Raw genomic sequence first — 23,944 nt, forward strand, 5'->3', positions numbered from 1 at the left:
CAATTCAATTTTGCCACCTGCACAGCATAAGCCGGGGGTTGCCAGCCGAAACTTCAGTGCATTGTAATGCTGACATACGACAGACAATGAACCAATAACAACACAGGTAAGATCCTTGTAGGATGTTTCAGAATTGTTTGCGAATGCAGCGCGATTCAAGTTTTCATTTGCCGTTCGTCTTCCTCTATTATTTTGTCGGGCTTGAGGTGGTCTTTGTGCAGCGCGAAGCTGTGCCATCTGGCCACGTATCGATGCATTTCTTTTTGTACGTTCCTCTTGCGTCCGGCTATTACGGAAATTCGGACTACTTATTGAACGCCGTCCAAGTCTTGATCGTCTAACAGCAGGCATTATTTCCAATTGTTTAAGCTCACTTTGGTAATGCTTCGTTAACTCAATTCTTTTTGTTTCAATATTTTTTTTTTTTTACCGATTTCATTGATACACAATCTCAACGCAGCTATGATCTTTGTAGGGTATTTCAGAATTGTACATACAACAGTGTGTACATCTGTTGAGCCGCTAGGGACATTTTCAGAAGGTTTTCCCAAAGTTTTCGTATGCTATAACCTTCTTCTGGCAATTACAAACAACTGAGAAAGCCGGGGTCAGAAAATTTTTTTTTTATAAAATAACTACCTGCCAGAATAATCTTATGGTGGTGTGTAATAAACATCAATAGACCACTAAATAAACTATTTTTTTCCTTTTGTAAATAAGATCTGATTTCATATAAAAACAAGAAAGGAAGCTAACTTCAGCACGCCGAAGTTCGTATACCCTTGGTTTGGTTTTCATTTTTATATTATAAATTATAATGCCGAAAACAGACACTAAACAGAGTATCATAACATTTTACCTATACTTATTATGTTTAAAGTTTGACAGTTACAGTTATACATTCCCAGCTTTACATTTTCTATTGAAAAACAGCCAAGTTATAATTTTTTTTCTAAAAATTTATCGAACATTTGTATGGCAGCTATATGATATATTCGTCCGATCCGGCCCGTTCCGACATATAGCAGTGAGAGTATATAGAAAGCAAAGTTTCATTCAGATAGCTTTAAAACTGAGGGACTAGTTTGCGTAGAAACGGACAGACGGACGGACAGAGGGACATGGCTAGATCGACTCGGCTGTTGATGCTGATCAAGAATATATATACTTTATAAGGTCGGAAACATCTCCACTGCGTTGCAAACTTCTTACTGAAATTATAATACCCTGCAAGGGTATAAAAAGCTATTTACTTTTCATTCCGGCCAGAAAAAGGTGCCCGTTTTTCAAATCGAAAATATCTTTCGTTTTCGATTACCGGAGCACCAATTTCTCGTTTTCATAAACCGGAGCAGGCCTGATTATATCCCATGTGTAACGGGCTGGTTGTTGTCCAGGAACAACCTTTACGATACCGATGGTATGTAAGCGATAGGTAGACTAGACGAGACGATACCGATACCAGACAGAAGAAGAGCAACGGGAGAATCAAGCGGACGCGGTCCAGATTAATAACGCAAAGATATTATTTCCTTAAGTTCATCCTGTTAAACCCCTTTTAACATATCCAATAAACATTACTCCACCACTCGGAAAAGCCATCCCTTCACACATGTATAAATATACAACTTTTATATATTTCCTTTTATTTTTTTCTAGTAATTTAACCAGAAGGGTTCGCTTCCTTTTGATCCAATTGCAAACTGCAAGGGTATACAAACTTCGGCGTGCCGAAGTTAGCTTTCTTTCTTGTTAACTCCTGAACCTCCTGAAAACTTTAATAATACATAAAAAATTGTTTTCTCAGAATTTAGCGTTAATTATTCGTGATTATTGCTCAATTTTCTATATTCATTTTAATTTTTTTGTTGTCCTTTAATTATTCGTGAAAAAATACAATATTTTGCTGAAGTTTTCATTATTTTTTAAAAACAAAAAGTTGGCCTGCTAACTTAATATTAAATTACCAAGGACATCCAAAAAGCTATTGTAGCAGGTCAATTACCATAAGTAAGATCTGGTCACACTGTTCGATGAGCTACGCTCTCTGAGAGAACAGGTTACTCTCTCTCTCTCAGAGAGCGCCGCTGCTGGTTTTCGGGGTTAAAGAGAGAGCTGCCTACGTGCAGCAACTGTCATCCGAGCGAACAAAAAGTATAGACCATGATACAATCATAGTAGGTAGTCTATTCGGCAGTCAAAGCACTCGGGTTTTGCTTCAGTGCTTGTTCGGCTTTTGTGTTGAAAGGTTGGCTACGGACAATTTTTTTTACAAATTAACCCTTGTGCAACATGATTTTTTGCCACGTGTGCCGTAAACACGTCGATGGCGTGAAATTTATTAGGGCACCAAAATGTCTAGAAAAACGAGCGGTATGGGAGGAATCGTTGGGGTGCAAGCTAGGAGATTACTCCAAAATGTATGAAACGCATTTTCGAGAAATGCACTGGAAATTGACGCCAAATAGAGGGCATCAATTAAAAAAAAGGCGTTTGAACGAAGATGCTGTTCCACAAATAACTCCGGAACTCGACTTTCCAAAAACATTTTATTTTAAGATTAGAATATATTTTAGGATTAACAACTTGAACAAAATACTGTCAACACAAAAACAAAAACAACGACTCATTTCCAACTCTAAACTGTTAAAAATTAAATTATAAAAAAAAATTCAACTCTTTTTATTTTAAAAAGAAACTTAAAGCCCCATACTCCACATACGGGTTAATCAACACATCCTAATGTCGTTTCGCTCGCACTTACTAGATTAGACCCTCTCACTCGCACTCATTGCTATGATTGTAGAGGGACCGAAATTTTCCGAGTAGACTACCTACTATGATTGTATCATGGTATAGACGTGTACCGTGTAAAAAAGAACTAAAGAATAAAGAAAACATCCGCATTATTTTCTTATACGAATAATTAACGGTAAAATATGGTATAATCAAAAGTGGGATATTCCAGTTGATCTGCTAATTTGATGAACATTCTAGTTTTTCTTTTCATTTCAACAAAATTAATAGATTCTTAATGATCCACTTGCAAACTGCAAGAGTATACAAACTTCGGCGAGCCGAAGTACCTTGTTCCTGACTTGTATTAGAAAATAAACATTTATTTTCGTTCCACTAAATGCAATATTAAAAGTCTTAACTTGTATGATATTAAACGTGGTTTATTGTTTCAAATTTAAATATTTTTTAGTCATACGACCTTTGTAATTGTAACTTTATATATAAAATTGTAGGTTATGGTCCATCAACATAATCTCGAACACCGACATTAATACGACCTTCGGCGGCTGTAACTGAAAATCCAAGAATGCTCCGAGCATCCATTCTCGTCATTTTGATCTTCTTGATTTTCTTCTGTTTGTTCTTTGGAAATAAGAAAATAAAAAATAGATCTAAAAAAGCATAGTTGAACCCACCTTATTATCAGTATTATCATTTGAAGATGGAGTTATAGCTGGCGCTGGCTTGCACATGCCCTGCAGTACCATTCATCAACAATTCATCAACGTTTCATCAATAGCCGAAGGGGTGTTGTTGATGATTCATCGATGAATGGCCATACAAACTGTTGATGAATTTAACATGGGCATGTCATAGGCATTCATCAACAACAATTCATCAACAATTCATCATCATTTCATCGATGAATTGTTGATGAATTACTGATGAACGGATGAAATGTTGATGAATTGTTGATGATTCATCGTTGAATCATCAACAATTCATCAGCCTTAATCAACATTTCATCATCAATTCATCGATGAATTGTTGATGATTTTTTTTTTCATATATAAAAATAAAAAATTTTTATTAATATTATTTATTCTTACTAATTCTATACCCAAACTAAAACACAAATATACAAAATTAAGATTAAACATCCATATATTAAAAGGCCTTAAGGTCTTTTTGATTCTTGGTGTTCCGCTTTTTATTCATGAAGACCAAATTTATTGCGCAGTATCTTCTCTGGATATATTGGCCACTACTGCAGTCTGAAAAGAAAATACATACATACATATATAAATATAATATATTAATATATTATATACATACATATAATAAATAAAATAATATATGTAAATATGTACATTTATAGGCTTCTATTTAATAAGAACAATCTTTTTACTCACCTTTTTTTATATTCCAATATGGCCCGGAACGTAATTATTGAATTATTTCATTTCTTAATATTTTTAACACACGACACTTCTGCAGTGGAGAACACTTCAACTTGTAATGCAAAGGGAATAAGAAGAAGCAAGACGAAACCGAAAACCGAAGACCGAACATTTCTTTCCCCCTTCTTTCGCTCTATCACCATCTCTCTCTAATTTTCGGGACAGTTGCGTTTCTTAGTTTGTTTCGGACTTCAATAAACGAAGCCCATGCAAATTGGTTTTGTTTTTTTTTGACATGCACCAACAAGTCGGACTCGAAGGGAGTTCGGGTATCCGAAGGGAGTTCGGGTTCAAGTAGCAGTCGGCAGAGCGTCGATTCTGTCGACGTCGCAGTCGGCGCGTTGATGAATTGTTGATGAAAAGGCCTATTGATGAAATGTGGTACAGCAGGGCAGGTACACATTCTTTAAGATCCACAGTCCACGCCTTTTGTTATACTCATTCAGTGACATTGAGTTTAAAACATAAACAATTTAATGTATATCAACAGTGGCCAAGTCAATATCTTAATATATAAAAATCTCCTGTCACTATGTTTGGTCGCTATAGACTCCTAAACCGCTTAACAGATTTCGTTCAAATTTGCAGGCAATATGCAGTTTGGTTCAACTTGAGAGATAGGATAGCTTAGATCTTTTTCATTATGGCAGTTTCGACAGAACAAGGAGGAATCTTCTTTTTTTATGCACTCCTCCGAAACGGCTTTACCGATTCTCATGAAATTTAGTGTGCTTATGCAGTTTGGTTCAACTTGAGAGATAGGATAGATTAGATCTTATACATCATGGCAGTTTCGCCAGAACAAGGAGGAATCTTCTTTTTTTATGCACTCCTCCAAAACGGCTTTACCGATTCTCATGAAATTTATTTAGTGTGCTTATTTATCCAAATCTTTATGCTTTGCTCGGGCTATTTTGTCGATGAGTTTGCACAAAATTGGTCGAGCGGTTCTTCACGTATTACATATTTTGTAATAAATTATTTCAATAAATCGCATTTCGCCAGATTGTCTTTTCAATTATTCTAATTTGTCATTTATAATTATTGTTTTGTGTTTATAAGTGGTGAGTCTCTAAATTCTCATTTTAAATACATTAAGAAGGTAAGATATTATTTTCAGCAAAATGCCACCGAAAAGACCGAATCTCAACAACGTAAGCAGCAGAGTGGCACGACGCAGACGTTTCAAAAGAGCTCATCAGTTGCCAGAACAAGTCAATACAAGAAATAGAGCTCAAAGAATTAGGACAGCAGAAGGTCGTGCACAAGAATCCCAGGGACAGCGTAGCGAACGTCTGCAGCAGAATATTACGAGAATCAAGGCGGCTCGAGATCAAAACATAGATATAGTACGAGCACAAGGACGACAAAGGCAGCGGAAAAGTCACTCATTAGTTCGTACATCATTCGTTCGTCTTGCTTTTGAATATGCACCAAATATTAACTACTCTGCGCATGCAAAAATTGCTATCGGTGGAATGGACAAAGTATGTCAATATTGTCAGGCGTTTAAATTTCGGAATGAAACTGCCGGTATGTGCTGCGCAGGAGGAAAAGTCGTGCTGCAACCTCTACCTGCTCCGCCAGAACCTATCTTATCCCTTCTTGCTGGAAATTCAAATGACTCAAAATTATTTTTGCGTAAAATACGCAAATTTAATTCTTGCTTCCAAATGACGCCATTTGGGGCCACTAAAATTTGTGATCTTGCTTCCGATGGACGTAATTCTGAAACTACATTCAAAATTTAAGGCCAGTTGTACCACAAAATTGGATCATTGATGCCAATGGCTGATGATAATCCGAAATTTCTTCAAATATATTTTATGGGTAACTGTGAAGAGCGCGTAACGACTCGGTGCCAGTATAATTTTATTGAACAAGCAGAGGAAGCGGTTTAGGAGTCTATAGCGAACAAGCATAGTGACAGGAGATTTTTATATATAAACATTACGGTTCAAGGTTTAATATTTTATTTAGTGCCAACTCTGTAATATGCTCATTGTTTTTCTATTGTTTCCTACAAATAATATACATGACAAAACAGTGTTTGCCGGGTCAACTATAATTAGTTCGGGCCCAGCAAAGCGGGTCGGGTCTGCTAGTATTTATATATAAGCGAATGTATGTTTAAATCATTTGTTTAATGCGCACCAGAAATTCCATTACATTTAACATTGCCGGCTATCAAAAAACTAGAGCGGGAAAATAATAAATAATAATCCTATAGAGCTGCAAAAAAATCGATGGAACTTCCGATAGTATCGATGGTTGGCCGCCGGTTCCCGTCTTCGATATTTTTCGTCGCATCGGTTTACACTATGTAATGGGCAGCATTGGAGATAAAAGTTAAAATTGTAAAACTCAATAGAATTGATATACGCGCCTTACGATAGTCATATCGTATTCTCCAGCCCTATTCGATCACAATCAGCTGTGCGAAATTGACAGATGACAGCACATAATTATCGATTAAGCATCATTTCCGACATGATTAAAACATCCGCGTGTACATTTTGCCAATTAAATACAAGGCATCGGCGCTTGCATCCTACCATTTATCCACCGGTTCATATCCGCCAGTGTCGTGCACCGGTTTCGGGTAATTATTTTAAAACTCCCAGCCTTTTGCAGTATTGAATTAATATTTGTTCCATATAGACAGCGAAATACCGCGTGCCTTCCCGGCTTGGAGAGCCTACATACTGGCTCGGAACTTTCTTGCGCTTAAAACGCGAGCGTCCCGCAGTTTATTCTGCATTCATCATCAGTCGGTAAATAGTTTTTCTTATTCAACTCAAAGCTCTTCCCGTAACAGAACCGTAACCGAATCTTACCAAAGGTGAAATGAAAACATTCGCGACCCAGCCAGCGAATCCGCTCTGTAGCCAGGAGCCCCGATTACGTCATCGGCGTGGGATTACCTAAATTTCCGCTTCGCCAGCTGCGGCAGAGGAAGGGAGACCACAAACGCTGTGGCCAGGGACCACCAGGTTCGGCTAGCGCTTGACGATTGGGAAGAATCACAGGAAATTCCTCCCCAAACCCACAACCAACATTAGATCCGGCGCGCAGATCTGTTTAGGTTTCATGTAATTGTGAAAGCTTCGCGTTCTTAAGCAAATTTCGGTCGCATTTGGCTCCTTTGAGCCTCGGAAAACTGTAGTGCGTATCTAGAGTGCATGCGCTAGCTAAGAGAACGCGATTTGCATAAACCTGACCTAGGTTCATGCACACTACAAACCCGCACAACCAGACATAGATAACGCGATAAGCAGGATTGATCAAAATACTCATCTCTGTTGCATTAAATTAACCATTATTTAAAAACGTAAACAGCTCGTCATCCACGTCATCGCGAAGGCCTTCAACGAGGATCGGATGGGGTAAGTGCTCCAATATGTATATATATATATCCACCATAATTTAATGTGACATGATATGATCGTACCAAACGGCCGCTGCTACCGTGAAGAGCCGTAAGCTCTGTCCGTTATTCTTTTCTGTTTGTTTGTTTTGGGCTGCAAAGTTAATCGCGTATAAATGCTAATCTAGCAGCGCTCGTATTGAGTGGGTAATGATCATTACTGAATCTTAATTCTCGGAAAGCTTTTGTTGCTATATTCTTGACTAGTGTACGCAATTTGGATGTATGTGCCACCAACGTAATCATGAAGATTAAATATTAAATTATGCATATGAACACTTAGTTTTATATTCTTTTCGCCAGCCTTATAAGCAAATATGTAAATAAAAATACAACTAAAGTAGAAACTAATCATTAAGTCATAGTTCAGTAAAATTTGTCGTCGCATTGAAAGCTTATATTAATCCAAACCGAAATCTCTGAATTAAAATGAAAAGAATCAAATTAATTAGAACGAACACTCAAGATTTACCATGTCATCAACCTGAATTTCTATAAATTACTTTATTGTTGGAATTAATTAAATATATAATGCTGTATTTCGTAACAAACCTTTAAAATCATGATGGAGTAGATGCAGTCATCTCGTGACCTGGGGATTTAAATGTTTTGATCAGCTACAATATGGGGTCTTTGCTAACAGTTGAAGTACAAAGGCATTGGTAGGGCATTGGTAGACGCCACGAACAGACCCTGGTGCTCGACATATTTCCTTTTCATCATTATTGTTGTCCTGGGAGATTTTCTCTGATTTTTTTTTTGTAGGCAGTAGCCTTAATATTCTATATCAATATAATTCTCGTGTAATGTCAGGAGCAGTAACAGAAATAACCTCCCCATCCCGGAAGAGCTAGAAACAACAAGGGGTCCCGCTTCGCTGTATACACTGCTCTCTGATTCAGTTACCTTGCCCTGTAGATAGTTGTCATTAATTTTCTTCAGTGTAGGCAACCATTACAACTAGACATTTTTGGAAAGCTCTTTTCACGCGCTAACATTTGTTTGATTTACGGTTGTTTGCTTTTAGTCGTTCGTGAGTTATAGCGCCGCAAACATGGAGCAAAATAAAGGGAAAATAGTCATATTTTGCAGTACTACTACGGTAATGGCAAAAATGCATCTCATGCTGCCAATAAAATTTGTGCAGCTTATGGGCCCGATACAGTTTCCATTTCCACCATTCCATTTCGTTTTGGTGCAGAGGTGTTTGAAGATGCGTCACGCTGCGGAAGGCCTGTCGTCGAAAATTGCCATAAAATCGCTGAATTGATCGAAAGAGACCGGCATTGTAGCAGCCGCAGCATCGGCCAAGAGCGGGGCATGAGTCATCAAACCGTTATAAACCATTTGAAGATGCTTGGATTCAAAAAGAAGCTCGATGTATGGGTGCCACACGACTTGACGCAATAAAAACATTTTTGACTGTATGGATGCATGCGAAGCGGATGGTGACTGGCCATGAAAACTGGATGGAAAACAATTGAAAATTCAATACAAATAACGGAAGACTTTTTTCACCATACAAAATCTATATTTATACACTTCATATATACACAAAAGATACAATTAACATATGAATACATAACAAAAAAAAAGACAATTAATTATCAAAGTTAATGCTGGAAATCTCCGACCATTCCATTTCCAGTTGGTGTAGGTCGAACTCCTCGTCGCACAGGTCCGACCCTCCCTGCGCGAACACCAACAGCCGCCCTGGGTTGCTCATTCTACCAGCTAGCTCTATAAAATTTGTGGCATTACTGTTTAGGTGCCGCCGCAGCTCGTCAAGAGCTTCAGCGGTAATGTTTTCCGGCACTTGAAGAGCTGCGCCGGTACGCCGTTCGGGCTCTGGACGAGCTGCGGCGGTATCTACGTCGGGCTGTTGAGCTGCGGCGATATTTTCTGTGGGGTCTTGATTTTTATATATCATAAAAAAAATGGCCATAACCCCTATCGTGACCACCGGCAAGCGACATATCTATAAAAAAAACACGAAGATGAGACGAGATGATGAAGATATACATAGTTTAATCTTGCTTACCAAAACGAAATCAAGGACGACTGTCGTTGCCACGACCAATGTGAACACATATATATTCATGCTGATTATTATCATTAAATCTTTTTATGTTTTACACGTGGGTATTTAGTGTTGCCAGTTTAGCAATTTTACCACGGGAGTCAGCTTTTTCTTAGCTTTTTGAAAACAGATGCCATCTTCACACTTGGCGAGTGATAGATAAAATGCCTAAAATTTATTAAGCCTAGTACTCTGATGACGAAAATCCGTTGTAACACGTGTTACAGCGGCCAAACTCCATATAAAAAAAGGTGTGAAAAAAGGAAGAAGAAGAAATTTGTGCCTCGTCGATTTTGCCGGTACTGTGACGACGAAAATGGTGGCTGTTCAAATTGAATGGCCAGATCAAGATAGTAAACAGCTGATAGGCTTAAGTGTAACCGCCACAAAACCGTGAGCGAAATGTATGAAATTGTGTCGATATTTTGTATTTGCTCAATATATTTATAAAAATGATTGTTTTCATTAAAAAAAATATTTTTTTACTTTGATACCCCGTAAAAAGGCGAATTTGTTGGCGTGGCACATTATGCAGAACATATTTAAATTTTACAACAATTACCTGTCCATTTAAATTATTAGGTTATCTTATTTAGTTCAAAATATATGATTTTTGCAACGCTAAATGAGAAAATGCGCTACTGTGTGATGGTAGCGGCAGAAAAAACAGCTGATCTCAAATATGGATTGTATTTGTATACAAGTTCAATGCGTAGAATTAAAACAAATTTGAATTCCAGAAAATCATTTAACTAAATTTTATTTTTATCTGTATGTATGTATATTATATAATTATATTATTAAAGAAATATGCAAAATAATACAAATAATTGATATAAATACATATATATATATATACATATGTATTTACAATTATCTAATTTAATTAGCTAATAAATTAATAATATATTATTATGATTCATACATTATAAAATATTCATTTATAATTTAATAAGTGTATAAAATAAAAGAGATGTAAAAATTGGCCTTCTTGAGGCCCGTTTGCACACAAACACCCGGCGGCGTCGCTGAATGCGTACAAGAGAACGGCTGGCTCTAGAGCGCTCTCTTCGCTGGCTTTTGAACAAAATTTAAGAGAGCCTAGAGCCAGTTTAAAAGCCAGCACGAAAAAATCGTTATCTTATAGACTCTATTGTCTTTGGCCAAACTCCATATAAAAAAACGGTGTCGAAAAAGGAAGAAGAACTTTTTGCCTCGTCGTTTTTGCTAGTATTCTGACGACGAAAATGATACCACCGAAAATTGAATGGCGTTGCCAGATCAAGAGAGTAAACAGCTGATATCGTGCTGTAAAAAGAATTCATTTGATTTATTCTTACACCCTAATGGAAGGAGAGTTGAAGGAATAAAAAATAATTGTAGGACCGAAAAACTTTCTGCCCGCGAGGAGAAAGTGACATTGAATAGTGCGGTCAAGGGGAAGCTCATAATACGAGATTTAACCCACAATGAGCATTTTAATGCCATATTCCTTAACAATGCCTGGGAGGCTGTTACCGCGGAGTTACAAAAAGTTAAAAAAGTTCCTCCTAAGCCAGTAATCGTTTGTATGGGGGCGACGGCCAGTTTTCTTTTTCTCCTTCAACTCTTTATAGGGTCACCGTCCGTTGAACTAACTGCCCATAAGGTTTTGCCGTTCCGATTTTTGTCAAATGGACCGCGGTTAGAACGCATTAAAATCTAACCACGGTTTGTTTGGCGATAGTTAGGCGATAGTTTTTCGGTGCAACTCTGATTTCTTCTTTTTAAGCCTAGTACTCTGACGAGAAAAATCCGCTGTCTAAATTAGACAGCGGAATCGCTGTTTATTTCGCCACCGAGCTAGTGTGACCAAAAAAAATTAAGGAAAAGCATGAAACGCCACGAAAATGTACTTTTTATGGCGTTTAAGGATTTTCTTTGGTCACACTGGACAGCTGTTTGTAAACAAATATTCAAAAAATATATTAAAAATATTAATAAATATGACATTAAAATGTCGTTTGTGGGTTAAATTCCATATTATGGGCTTCCCCTTGACAGCCCCTATCAATGTTACTTGTTTCCTTCAACTTTCCCTCCATTAGGGGTGTCTAAATAAATCAAATGAATTATTTAGACAGCGCGATATCAGCTGTTTACTATCTTGATCTGGCAACGCCATTCAAATTTCGCAAGCTTCATTTTCGTCGTCAGAGTACCAAAAAAAACGACGTGGCTAAAAGTTCTTCTTCTTCTTTTTTAGACACCGTTTTTTTTATATGGAGTTTGGCCGCTGTCTAAATCTATACAGCGGATTTTTCTCGTCAGAGTACTAGGCTTTAACAGTGAAAATTTGACCAACACTACGAAAGTGTATACACACTTGGTGAGGAACAAATGAAATATGGAATGTATGTAGCGCCAAAGCTACAAGCATGCCCAAAATAGTTAGTGGCGTTTTTTGTGTATATTCTTGCCCCAATATGTCCCCAATATAAACCGCCTGCCTTATTTTAAAGATTTTGGATGCCTACACCACCTATAAGTTAACAACCAACTCCCAGCTTAGGCTGAGCAGGCCAGTTCTTATTTACTTTATTAATATTAATCATTTATCATGTTTATCATTCTCTAGTATTAATCACTTTTTATTATTATTAATATTATTATTACACTTCTTCCTCTTGCATGGTCCACCCTAAATTGGGTCCGCCTTATTGGCCCTAATATGGTTTTCCCACACAGGGCATCTGTGAGGAACGTTTGGGATTTTTCGCAGATGCGAAACTCGTGTTCCCACAGAGCGTCATAGTGCATCTGGCATCCGAACAGCTGATCGATCAGCTGTGGCTCATGAAAACGTAAACAAAGACTGTCGAATTGGCAGTTGCAAATTTGAAATGGAGTATTTACCAACTATTTTGGCTGTTGTACAACAGGAAAAGGCACAGATTGCGTCAGAATTTATCCGCACTAAATTTAAATGAATTAAATGACAAGGAATTTTAGTTTTTCTAATGATTTTTCTCTACAGCCTGGTACTCTGACGAGAAAAATCCGCTGTATAAATTTAGACAGCGCACATTGGGCCAGCGAACCGATATATCGACGAAAATTCAAATTTTTCATAGAAAGTAAACCTATTTTAATAATAATATTTGAAAAGTATATACTTTGACTAAAATGAATCAAAAGATTTTAATTGTTTTGATGCATCCCGGAAATTTTGGCAGCCCTTCAAAGTCAACTCTTTGATTGCGTGCGTACGAAACTCAAAAACGCGAGAAAGATTTTGTTTACTTGCGAGTGCGACAAAATTGTTGTGCTTTAAGCTATTTTCACTAAAATTATGGAAAAGAAAGGGAAAGGTATGTAGAATATTCGTATTAAAAAAGATTTTGTTCATGTTTGTTAATGTGTTCTTTGTGTGCGTTTATTTGTGTTGTCCAAAAGTAGAAACAAGCTAACCTGGTAACCCATCTGTTGTAGACTATAACTAATTTTGTGCCAACTTGTGCCAAAAAGTAACTATGTGCCATTAAAGTGCAAAGTGTATATAAACTAGTTTTATTAAGCTTTTTTGCATCTTTTTGCCCCTATATATATAAATTCGACATATTGTAGCTGTGTTTGAGATCACATATGAGCAACTGTTTGATGTCTATATAGAAAACAATCATAGAGCATCTGCCGTAACGAGTTGGATTTATGATGAACTGATAGAACTCGACTTAAGCACGGAGCAATAGTGATAGTGATTTAGATTCTGACTCTGAAAATCCGTTTTCAATAGAACTTGACGTAGAAGACGACTGTTAGGAACATTTTAAAATGAAAAATACTTATTTATATTCATTTTGAATGCATTATTATTTTTTACTTATTAATATTAAGGTTAAGTGTTAAAAAAATGAATTTAAAACATTTTTTGAATTTAATTTATTTATTACCGTACAAATATCAATAAGAGGAAACCTATCATATATGGGCGGCTAGGGAAGGTGTGGTCTGATCGGTCTGAAACTTATATATGTTTTTATGTGAATCGACACTAATATATGTACCAAATCTGAAGAACCTAGCTTTAAAACTTTAATTTTCGTCGAACTATCGGCTCGCTGGCCCAATGTGCAGCGGCCAAACTCCATATAAAAACAACGGTGTCGAAAAAAGAAGAAGAAGAACTTTTAGCCACGTCGTTTTTTCCGGTACTCTGACAACGAAAATGAAGCCTGCGAAATTGAATGGCGTTGCCAGATCAAGATAGTTAACAGCTGATATCGCGCTGTCTAAATAATTCATTTGATTTATTTAGACACCCCTAATGGAGTGAAAGTTGAAGGAAAAAAGTGGCATTGATAGGGGCTGTCAAGGGGAAGCCCATAATATGGAATTTAACCCACAAAGGACATTTTAATGCATTTATTTATTAATATTTTTAATATTTTTTTGAATATTTGTTTACAAACAACTGTCCAGTGTGACCAAAGAAAATCCTTAAACGCCATAAAAAGTACATTTTCATGGCATTTCAGGATATTCCTTAATTTTTTTTGGTCACACTAGCTCGGTAGCGAAATAAACAGCGATTCCGCTGTCTAATTTAGACAGCGGGTTTTTCTCGTCAGAGTACTAGGCTTAACAAAGAGCAAATTCCCCAAAGAGTGTCTATAGGTGGTATAGGCATCCAAAATCTTTAAAATAAGGTAGAGGCAGGCGATTTATACTAAATAGTAACAATTGGGGACATATTGGGGCAAGAATATACAGAAAAAACGCCAACAACTATTTTGGGCATGCTTGCAGCTTTGGCGCCACATTTTAAATTCCATATCTCATTTGTTTCTCGCCAAGTGTGTATACACTTTCGTAGTGATGGTCAAATTTTCAGAGTTGCACCGAAAAACTATCGCCTAACTATCGCCAAACAAACGGTCGTTACATTTTGATGCGCTTTGATGCAGGTCCAATTGAAAAAATTCGGAACGGCAAAACCTTAAGGACCGTTTGTTCAACGGACGGTAGATGCGCTTTGACGGTGTGTGGGAAGACCCTATAAAGCTGAGCCAGCACATTGTGCCATTCCGAGCCGTGGCTCCTTTTCATTGGCTGACAGCGATCGTATGACTTCTGCAAAATGTGCAAGGTTAGCGGTCTGCCACGGGCATTCGGCTATGCATGAGCTTTTGTTCAATCTTAAGTTTTTAGTTTTAATTTGGATTTGAAATAAAGAGCACCAGCTCGATCATAAAACTCCGGCCTTAGCCGTTACATTATTCTAATTATTGAATTTGGTTATCGTGCCTTAAGGGCCGTGACAACGGAGATAAGTATCTCCCACCGTATACTTCGGAAGAAGCAAAGGAGTCGAAGCTACCACCCGACTCCCCAATGGCTGCCAATCTTGGTAGTCACCAATACTCAACCAGCGGCTGTACTCTACTGCCAGCCCCTCACGGATATATCACCTACCGGCTCTACCCCTGCCGCGGAGGATCCGCCAGCCGGCTCGGACAATTAAATAATTTATAGACGCTCTTCGGACAATTTGCTCTTTGGTAAAGAAAAATCATTAGAAAAACTAAAATTCCTTGTCATTTATTCATTTAAATTTAGTGCGGATAAATTCTGACGCCATCTGTGCTTTTGCGGTTGTACAACAGCCAAAATAAATTGGTAAATGCTCCATTTCAAATTTGCACTTGCCAATTCGACAGTCTTTGTTTACGTTTTCATGAGCCACAGCAGATCGATCAGCTGTTCGGATGGCGGATGCGCTTTAATGCAGCTCTGTGGGAACACGAGTTTCAGACAGTATTAGCGGCGAAATACCAAAATCCAATCCGCTTGAATTCATCTTTATTTGTTTACAAACAACAAACAGCTTTTCAGTATTACCCTTTTCATGGCGTTCTATGGCTTTTCATTAATTTTGTTGGTCACACTGGTCACCGAGCAAATTAAATATCGATTGATTGACTTGTAACCAATTTCATTTAATTGCAAATAACATTTTTAGAATATATTTAATTATTAATAATATTATTATTAATTAATAATTAATTTTTTATAATACCAATAAAAAAAAAACGGCAAAACCACAGTCTGCGTCAGATTTTATTCTGACAAAATTAAAACTTATTAATTGTCGAGGAATTTGAATTTCTGAAATATTTTTCTGTAACCAAGAGCAAATGTCTCGAAGAGCGTGCATGGCTCCCAAAAGTTATACTATCTACATCTTTGTTAACATTTTCATACTGAAAGGTCAAATATTCACAAAAGATATTTAAGCCATAGTCTTACTTTTGCCAACAGAAGGGCTTCAAATTTGGATGCATACCGGATGCGGTACAAAGTAAGGAATTTCGGAACGGCAAAACCTTTTGAACCACCGATCCATCCATTATGAACTGACGGGGGATGCAGATGTGAGTTCTGTGGGAAGACCCTATAACTAGGATTTGCCTCACAACAAACGTAAATGAAAGTTTGAGTAGTGGAATCCTGGTATAAAATAATATTTTGGTATGTTGTGGAGTTCCAATAATGGTCGCACTGAAATATTAGTCGTAAATTTTATTTTTGCTTAAAAATACATTTGTGGTACGTGTAAGTAGGCATTAAATATATTTATACCCTTGCAGGGCTTTATAATTTCAGTCAGAAGTTTGCAACGCAGTGAAGGAGACGTTTCCGACCCTATAAAGTATATATATTCTCGAACAGCATCAACAGCTGAGTCGATCTACCCATGTCCGTCCCTCCGTCCGTTCGATCGTCCGTCCGTTCGTCCGTCCGTCTGTCCGTTTCTACGCAAACTAGTCCCTCAGTTTTAAAGCTATCTGAATGAAACTTAGCATATTGTCTTCTATATACTCTCACTGCTATATATGTGGGAACGGACGGATCGGACGACTATATCATATAGCTGCCATACAAATGTTCGATAAATTTTTAGAAAAAAATTATAATTTTGTCCTTTTTAACATATTTTAATAACCTCAGTGCCTACTCGAAAATTACCTAAAATATTATCGTGAGTAAATGTTTGCTATTACGCTTAAAAAACACAATTGCTACTCGGTAAATTACGTAACTTTTTGGATATTTTAACTTAATTAATACTTAAAAATATGAAATAAGGCAAAATTCCAATCTGTATTTATAACTTGTATTTAATTGTTTATGTTAAATTAAAAATTGATATGTATTGCTTTTACTGTATATGTTAAATTAAAAAAAATAGTACACTATAATTCAGTATTTTAGAATTTATGTATAATTAAACAAATATATTATGGTCTGACGCAGTCTTTCTCAAAGAATTGAACCACAACAATCAACGTTAGTGTAAATATGTATAAATAACAAACATTAAACTTTGTCGTATTAAAAGATTTGGCCAACTCTGGTCATTTAAGGTAATATATAGCAAAGGTCTTCCCCAAGTGTAAGTATATGATAAGTATTTTAATTAATTATACAATTTTATTAATGCAAGTAAGCCAATTAATATATACAGTTAGCTTAATGAATTAAATACCATATAATAACACAACATTTGAATAATTTTTGATACATTTTGTATTGAAAAATATTTAGAGGTACAGAAGATATAGGGAATCTCCCGAGTCGCCTCCAAAAAAAGTTGTTTTGCGGTGTACATCCTAACAGTCCACAGGATCATCCGATCTAAAAAAATTATACCTCATTCCTTAAAGGATAAGTGTCCCGAGGGATTCAGGAAGAGTTTTTTTTGTTAGTTTTTAGGAAATTTGAAAGTCAAAAACCCGATTTTTGACTAAAAAAAATAACGCTATTTCTTAATTTAAAAATATATAAAAATTAAAAATTAAAAAAAGGCCGACGTGAATACCTGAGGAATTAGTTAAAGAATGTGTGTGCCAAATTTCAAATCGATCGGTCCAGTAGTTTTTCTGTTATAGTGTACACCTATTTGAAAAATTGAATTTTTCAGGAGAGCGCTTTAAACTTTGTGATTCTCATGCATTTAACACCAACCGACCTTCGTTCAACTTCGCATAACTTCGTCAATTTCACTCTGATCGATGTAAAACTTGGACACAATATTCTTAAGATGTTGAACTTTAAAAATAAAAAATAAAAAATTTACGAAAAAAAAAATTAAATACCTTACCACCCCCCCCTTAATGAATCAGATGAATTGCCATACAAACTGTTGATGAATTTAACATGGGCATGTCCTAGGCTGTCATCAACAGCAATTCATCAACATTTCATCAACAGACCTGAAGGTCTGTTTGCTAAGTATATACATCGATGGTCTATTTTGAAAATATCGACGGGCATCGACATCGATGTTTTTTGTCGAACTTGCATCACTAGGCTGTGGTTCGTAAATACATTTTTCCCTTCTATCTTCTATATCTTATTCTTTGTGTATTTTCCTTATGCTATATGTATTTTCCTTTAGTTTAATTTTTGACTTCAAGATGTTCCTTTTCAATTGGTCAAATTTATTAACGTGTCGACATTGACTTTTTACTTTGTAGATCTATCGATTTTTTTAGCTAATGCAATACCAATGCCATAATTATTTTCTTGAAACTTTAATGGTATATTTACACCGACCTGAGTTTCCTATCGATATCGAAAGTTAACGCAGAATCGGGTTTATACTGCCTTATTATTTTATTCAAAATAAACAAAAATTACGAAAATGAGCAAATTGAACAACAATGAAATCCTGATATTATTAGCAATAGAGGAATATAAAAATACCATGATGATGGATGTGGCGGTGATGACGCCCAGGGTCCTTCGAGGAGGTGCAAAATTTAGGGCTTATCGTAGCGTTTGGACTCTTGTAAGAAAACTTATAATTGGGATTGCCCTGGGATCCTCTGCGTAAAGCCGCACTAAAATCTCTTTGCCGTATCCAGAGCAAAAGTGTGCAAGATATATTTGAGTGGATGATTATGTGCAAAAGGAAAGCCTGATCAAGAAACTTCTTTATGAAATGCAAGCGAAAGTGCTGAAGGCATTAGGCAAGCGGTGGGCCTACATTTTCAATAAATACTTATTCTACATTTTTATTTTAATTGCTTGTTTTATGGTTGTTTCTGCCTTCAAGAGAAACCAAGAAGTGTATTAAAGCAGAGTCCTCCACCATTCCCATTACCGTGCCTTTTTTTTTACTTCTACCAATTTTTATACCCTTGCCGGGTATTATAATTTTAGTCAGAAGTTTGCAACGCAGTGAAGTAGACGTTTCCGACCCTATAAAGTATATATATTCTTGATCAGAATCAACAGCCGAGTCGATCTAGCCATGTCCGTCTGTCCGTCCGTCTGTCCGTTTCTACGCAAACTAGTCCCTCAGTTTTAAGGGGGTCTTCTCATTCAAAACCCGTTTTTTTGACCCTTTTTAAAAAAATTCTTATTTGAAAACGCAAAGAATAATTGAAAACTTTTTGTATTTATTGTATTCAAAAATGTTCAAAGTAACTAAAAAAGTTGTTTTTGCCTCGATACGAGGGTTGTTCAAAGAGTAATGAGACTTCAAACTTGATGAGTGTTTCGGGTCATTATCCTGTTGGAACTTCCATAAAAGTGGCATATTATCCTCGGCATATGGTAGCATTACTGTCTCCAATAAGTTTTTATAAACGAATCTATCCATGATTCCGTCGATTCGATGTATCGGACCAATACCATCCCAAGAAAAGCAGCCTCATACCATTAAGCTACCACCTCCATGTTTCACGGTTTTACATGTGTACCTGGCGTCAAATTTTTTGCCTTTAGGACGACGAACATTCCTTTCAGCGTCATTACCAAACTAATTAATTTTGGTTTCGTCACTCCAAAGGATATTACGCCTTTTTTTCTCACCCTGCGGGCCGCATCAGGTCTTATGATCTAATGCAAACTTTTGCCTCATCTGTAAATTTGCCGTCCGGAGCAAAGGAACCCTTCGGGCAATCCTACCTGGTAGGTTTGATGTAATGCTACCATATTCCGAGGATAATATGCCACTTTTATGGAAGTTCCAACAGGATAATGACCCGAAACACTCATCGCGAGTTGTAAAGGATTGGTTCCGGGAGCAAAAGGTGGATGTTCCTGAGTGGCCAAGTCAATCCCCGGATCTCAATCCCATTGAGAATCTCTGGGGTGAACTTAAAAGAGAAGTTGGAAGGACCTTTTGCCAAAATATCGCTCAACTTAAGGATATTGTCCAAAAAACTTGGTACAACATCCTAGTTGAAACTTGTCGCAAGTTAATATTGTCCATGCCAAGACGAATGGAGAAAGTTCTAAAAAATAATGGCGGATATACCAATTATTGACTGCCAATTAGTGATTTAAAACTGAAACAGGACCAAATTGATTGAAAAATCGATATAATTTGAAAATTAATCGTCCTACACCTATTATTTTGTCCATTTTCTAATTTCTAAATTTAACTATAAAATGGTTTTTCTTTTTTATTAGAGAGTTTGTAAATCTGTTTTTAGTTTTTAAATGTAGACAAATATTATGAGCTATGAAAAAAACATAATATGTTAAGATTTATAAAGAAATAAATTAGAAATTAAACGTTAAAAAAGAAAAAAAAAACGGACACCTATTATTTTGTTCATATGTGTATATGTCGGAACGGGTCGGATCGGACGACTATATCATATAGCTGCCATACAAATGTTCGATAAATTTTTAGAAAAAAATTATAACTTTGCTGTTTTTCAATATTTTTGCACCATTTTTTAGATATGGCCATTTTATATTATTTCTGAATTATGGTAAAAATTTTATGAAAATCGGACGACTATATGATATAGCTGCCATAGGAACGATCGGGAAATTAATAGGAACAAAATTAAAGCTTCGTTGTTTTTCAACGTATTTTTATCTACTCTGAGATATAGTCTTTTTTTATTGTTCTAGAACTTTGGTAAAAATTTCTTAAAAATCGGACAAATATATCATATAGCTGCCATAGAAGCGATCGGTAATTGTACAAAATATGTAAAGCTGGGAATGTAAAACTGTAACTGTCAAACTGTAAACGTAATAAGTATAGGTAAAATGTTTTTAAACTCTGTTTAGTGTCTGTTTTCGGCATTATAATTTATAATATAAATATGAAAACCAATCTGCAAGGGTATACAAACTTCAGCGTGCCGAAGTTAGCTTCCTTTCTTGTTTACTTTTATTTTTTTCAAAACCAAATTATTGTACATATGCTATGTGTAAATATACAACTTTAATATATATATTAATTTATTTTATATATTAATTTGACCAGAATGGATCGATTCTTAAGGATCCAATTGCCAACTGCAAGGGTTACCTTTATTTCTTTGTTGATGTTGCACAATACGGATAATTTATTCTCGGCTCTAGGTCTTATTAACAAGCACTCCTCTTAATTTATTATTTAATATATAATATATTATATTGACAGATTAGGCAATTACAACCAATGGCCACCATAGACGGAAGACCAGCGCAATATGGTATGTCCCTTAAGCAATTGCGCGAGCTCATGGAGCATCGTGGCCGAGAAGGTGTAGCAAAGATAGGAGAATTTGGTGGTATTCACGAACTATGTAAAAAGCTATACACATCACCAAATGAGGGTAGGTCCTCTTTCCATTGTATAATTTAACATTTTTTATTACATAATATTATAATCAGGTCTAAGTGGCTCGAAGGCTGACGAAGAGCACAGGCGGGAGACATTCGGTTCAAATATAATACCACCAAAGCCACCAAAAACTTTTTTGACACTTGTTTGGGAAGCCCTACAGGATGTAACCCTTATTATTTTAGAGGTTGCTGCCTTAGTATCGCTTGGCCTATCATTTTATAAGCCAGCCGATGAAGATGCGCGTAAGTTCAAGACAATAATATAATAACATTTAACCAAATATAAAATATCCGTTTAAAATATTATTGCAGCTTTACTGCAAGAGGAGGAGGAGCATCATGGTTGGATTGAAGGATTGGCCATCCTTATCTCTGTTATCGTCGTTGTGATTGTAACAGCCTTTAATGATTACTCCAAGGAGAGGCAATTCCGTGGTCTTCAAAGTCGCATCGAAGGCGAGCACAAATTTTCCGTTATTAGAGGAGGCGAAGTCTGTCAGATTTCTGTTGGTGACATCCTCGTTGGTGACATAGCTCAGATTAAATATGGAGACCTGTTGCCTGCCGACGGCTGCCTTATTCAAAGCAATGACTTAAAGGTACAAATTGGTTATATAATAAAAGTTTAATATGGGAAATGACAATCTAAATTTTGATTCATTAAAATAATTTTTGGCGTTTCGCTAAAATGTGTTTTTAAACCGTTCGCGTCGAAAGTAAAATCTGTATTCGTCACGTGCAAATTTTTTGTTTTTTTTTTAGTTTAATTTCTTGAATTCGATCAAATGTTTAAATGTTAAAAGTTCAATTATAGCTATAGGCAAGAGCTTTGTGTCAACATTTATAAAAATAACAAAGAATGTAACATCGGTTTTTTTACTTATTGAATGCGTACAGATGTCAAATTCGACAGAATAGGAATGCCCATAGAGTAAAAACTTAGCAATATATTTTTCTTAACAACTTATTCATTGTTTTCTGCAGGTTGACGAATCATCCTTAACTAGCGAATCTGATCATGTTAAAAAGGGTACTGACGTTGATCCCATGGTGCTCTCCGGAACACATGTTATGGAAGGCAGCGGAAAAATGATCGTCACAGCCGTTGGTGTCAACTCTCAGGCTGGAATTATATTTACACTTCTTGGCGCGGCTGTTGATGAACAGGAAGCGGAAATTAAAAAAATGAAAAAAGGTAGGAGTATGTAAAAAAAATCAAGTAGATACAAGTAAGTTTATAACAAAGGCTTAAAGTAAGAAAAAATAATATCCAATGACAAATTTTATTACTAAATATTTAATAAAAATAATAATAAAACATCAATTTTACAAAATATCTAATTCAAATAATACAAATTTCAAATATTAAAATATTTTAGAAATATATAATAAACTGCATACTATTTATACCATATTCTTAGATAAACTTTTATCTAAGAGCCATACATTCCTCTGATCAAAGTTAAATAATTATTTATTATTCATTGTGCCTTTTTTATTGTGTTTTTGTTCTTTTTTTCATATATTCCATGCATGATGTGAATTGATTGACCCATCATATACCCTACATCATCCACCCAAATCAATCAACCGATATAAATAAATACCTGGGAATCAACCTCTCAACCTCAACCACAAACTCCAACCAAATATCAAAATTTAAACAAATATCGACATAAATTTAAAATTGAACCAAACCAAATATATAAATTAAAATGAAATATTCAGAAGCTAAAAAGGCCATCAAGCAAAAGAGTCTGACAGGTGAATCAATAGCTCCATTTAATATATATTCTTATTTATAATTATTTATTACATATATTATATTTTTATAAACCTAAAAAATACATAAAAATGCAACCGTTTATATTTATAGATAAATATTAATATGGTGGAATATTTATGTAACACATTCATATATCCTAAAACAGGTGAGAGTGGAAAAGGGAGTCAACCCCCACCCCAAACTCAACATCAAGCGGTTCATAGCGAAGGAACTAAGTCATCGGAATCGGAGGGCAATCATGTCCCCCAATCATCATCCTCAGCCACAGCAGCTGCGCCCGAAACTGGCCATAAAAAGGAGAAATCGGTGCTTCAGGCAAAGCTAACCAAATTGGCAATACAAATCGGTTATGCTGGATCAACAATTGCTGTACTCACAGTTATTATACTGATTATTCAATTTTGCTTTAAAACTTTTGTAATTGATGAGAAGCCGTGGAAGAATACGTATGCTAATAATCTGGTGAAGCATTTAATAATTGGTGTTACTGTATTGGTAGTGGCTGTGCCAGAGGGATTGCCTCTAGCAGTGACGCTTTCACTAGCTTACTCTGTTAAGGTAAGTTTATTTCGTTATCATATACGTAATTAAGGGGAAATCTTCTGATTCGCATGATTTTGTAATATATTAATATTTTTTAAATATATGTAGTTGGAATTTTTTTTTTTTTAATAAATAATACATTTTTGTTTAGAGGGTTTAAAACATGGATCGCAAATAAGAGTTATTTATTTAAAAATATGCGAAACAATTACTTTGGAACCTTTCCACATGGCGAATTCTTTTTTCTTATATAAATACAGGGAATAATTACACTTCAATTCCGGTCC

General features: G+C 35.9%; 2 protein-coding genes across 4 annotated transcripts in view; one reads left to right on the forward strand and one right to left on the reverse strand.

Annotated features, from left to right (window-relative positions):
* Window positions 1–3,022: 3,022 nt before the first annotated feature.
* Window positions 3,023–3,617, reverse strand: LOC138929055 (GIGYF family protein Gyf-like). The gene is made up of 2 exons (XM_070287715.1): window positions 3,435–3,617; window positions 3,023–3,381 (listed from the first exon to the last, which is right to left on the reverse strand). Exons 1-2 carry the CDS (start codon window positions 3,504–3,506, stop codon window positions 3,253–3,255), a joined length of 201 nt encoding a protein of 66 aa, XP_070143816.1. The 5' UTR covers window positions 3,507–3,617; the 3' UTR covers window positions 3,023–3,252.
* Window positions 3,618–6,645: 3,028 nt separating this feature from the next.
* Window positions 6,646–23,944, forward strand: part of LOC108071476 (plasma membrane calcium-transporting ATPase 2-like) — a 103,191-nt gene continuing 85,892 nt past the window's right edge. For 2 of the 3 annotated variants that reach the window (XR_011445462.1, XM_041776718.2), the window contains exons 1-9: window positions 6,647–6,801; window positions 6,861–6,973; window positions 7,042–7,585; window positions 21,144–21,318; window positions 21,377–21,571; window positions 21,641–21,927; window positions 22,313–22,523; window positions 23,057–23,092; window positions 23,260–23,672. Coding sequence is in view for 2 of the 3 variants with exons in the window: in XM_041776718.2 (XP_041632652.1) it covers window positions 21,162–21,318; window positions 21,377–21,571; window positions 21,641–21,927; window positions 22,313–22,523; window positions 23,057–23,092; window positions 23,260–23,672 (1,299 nt within the window). In the remaining variant the exon portion in view is untranslated. Of the gene's footprint in view, window positions 6,802–6,860; window positions 6,974–7,041; window positions 7,586–21,143; window positions 21,319–21,376; window positions 21,572–21,640; window positions 21,928–22,312; window positions 22,524–23,056; window positions 23,093–23,259; window positions 23,673–23,944 lie in introns of all 3 variants that reach the window. The other variant, XM_070287588.1, reaches the window with a different exon arrangement.

This window comes from Drosophila kikkawai, chromosome 4 (genome assembly GCF_030179895.1).
Source record: "Drosophila kikkawai strain 14028-0561.14 chromosome 4, DkikHiC1v2, whole genome shotgun sequence".
NCBI classification, from domain to species: Eukaryota; Metazoa; Arthropoda; class Insecta; order Diptera; family Drosophilidae; genus Drosophila; species Drosophila kikkawai.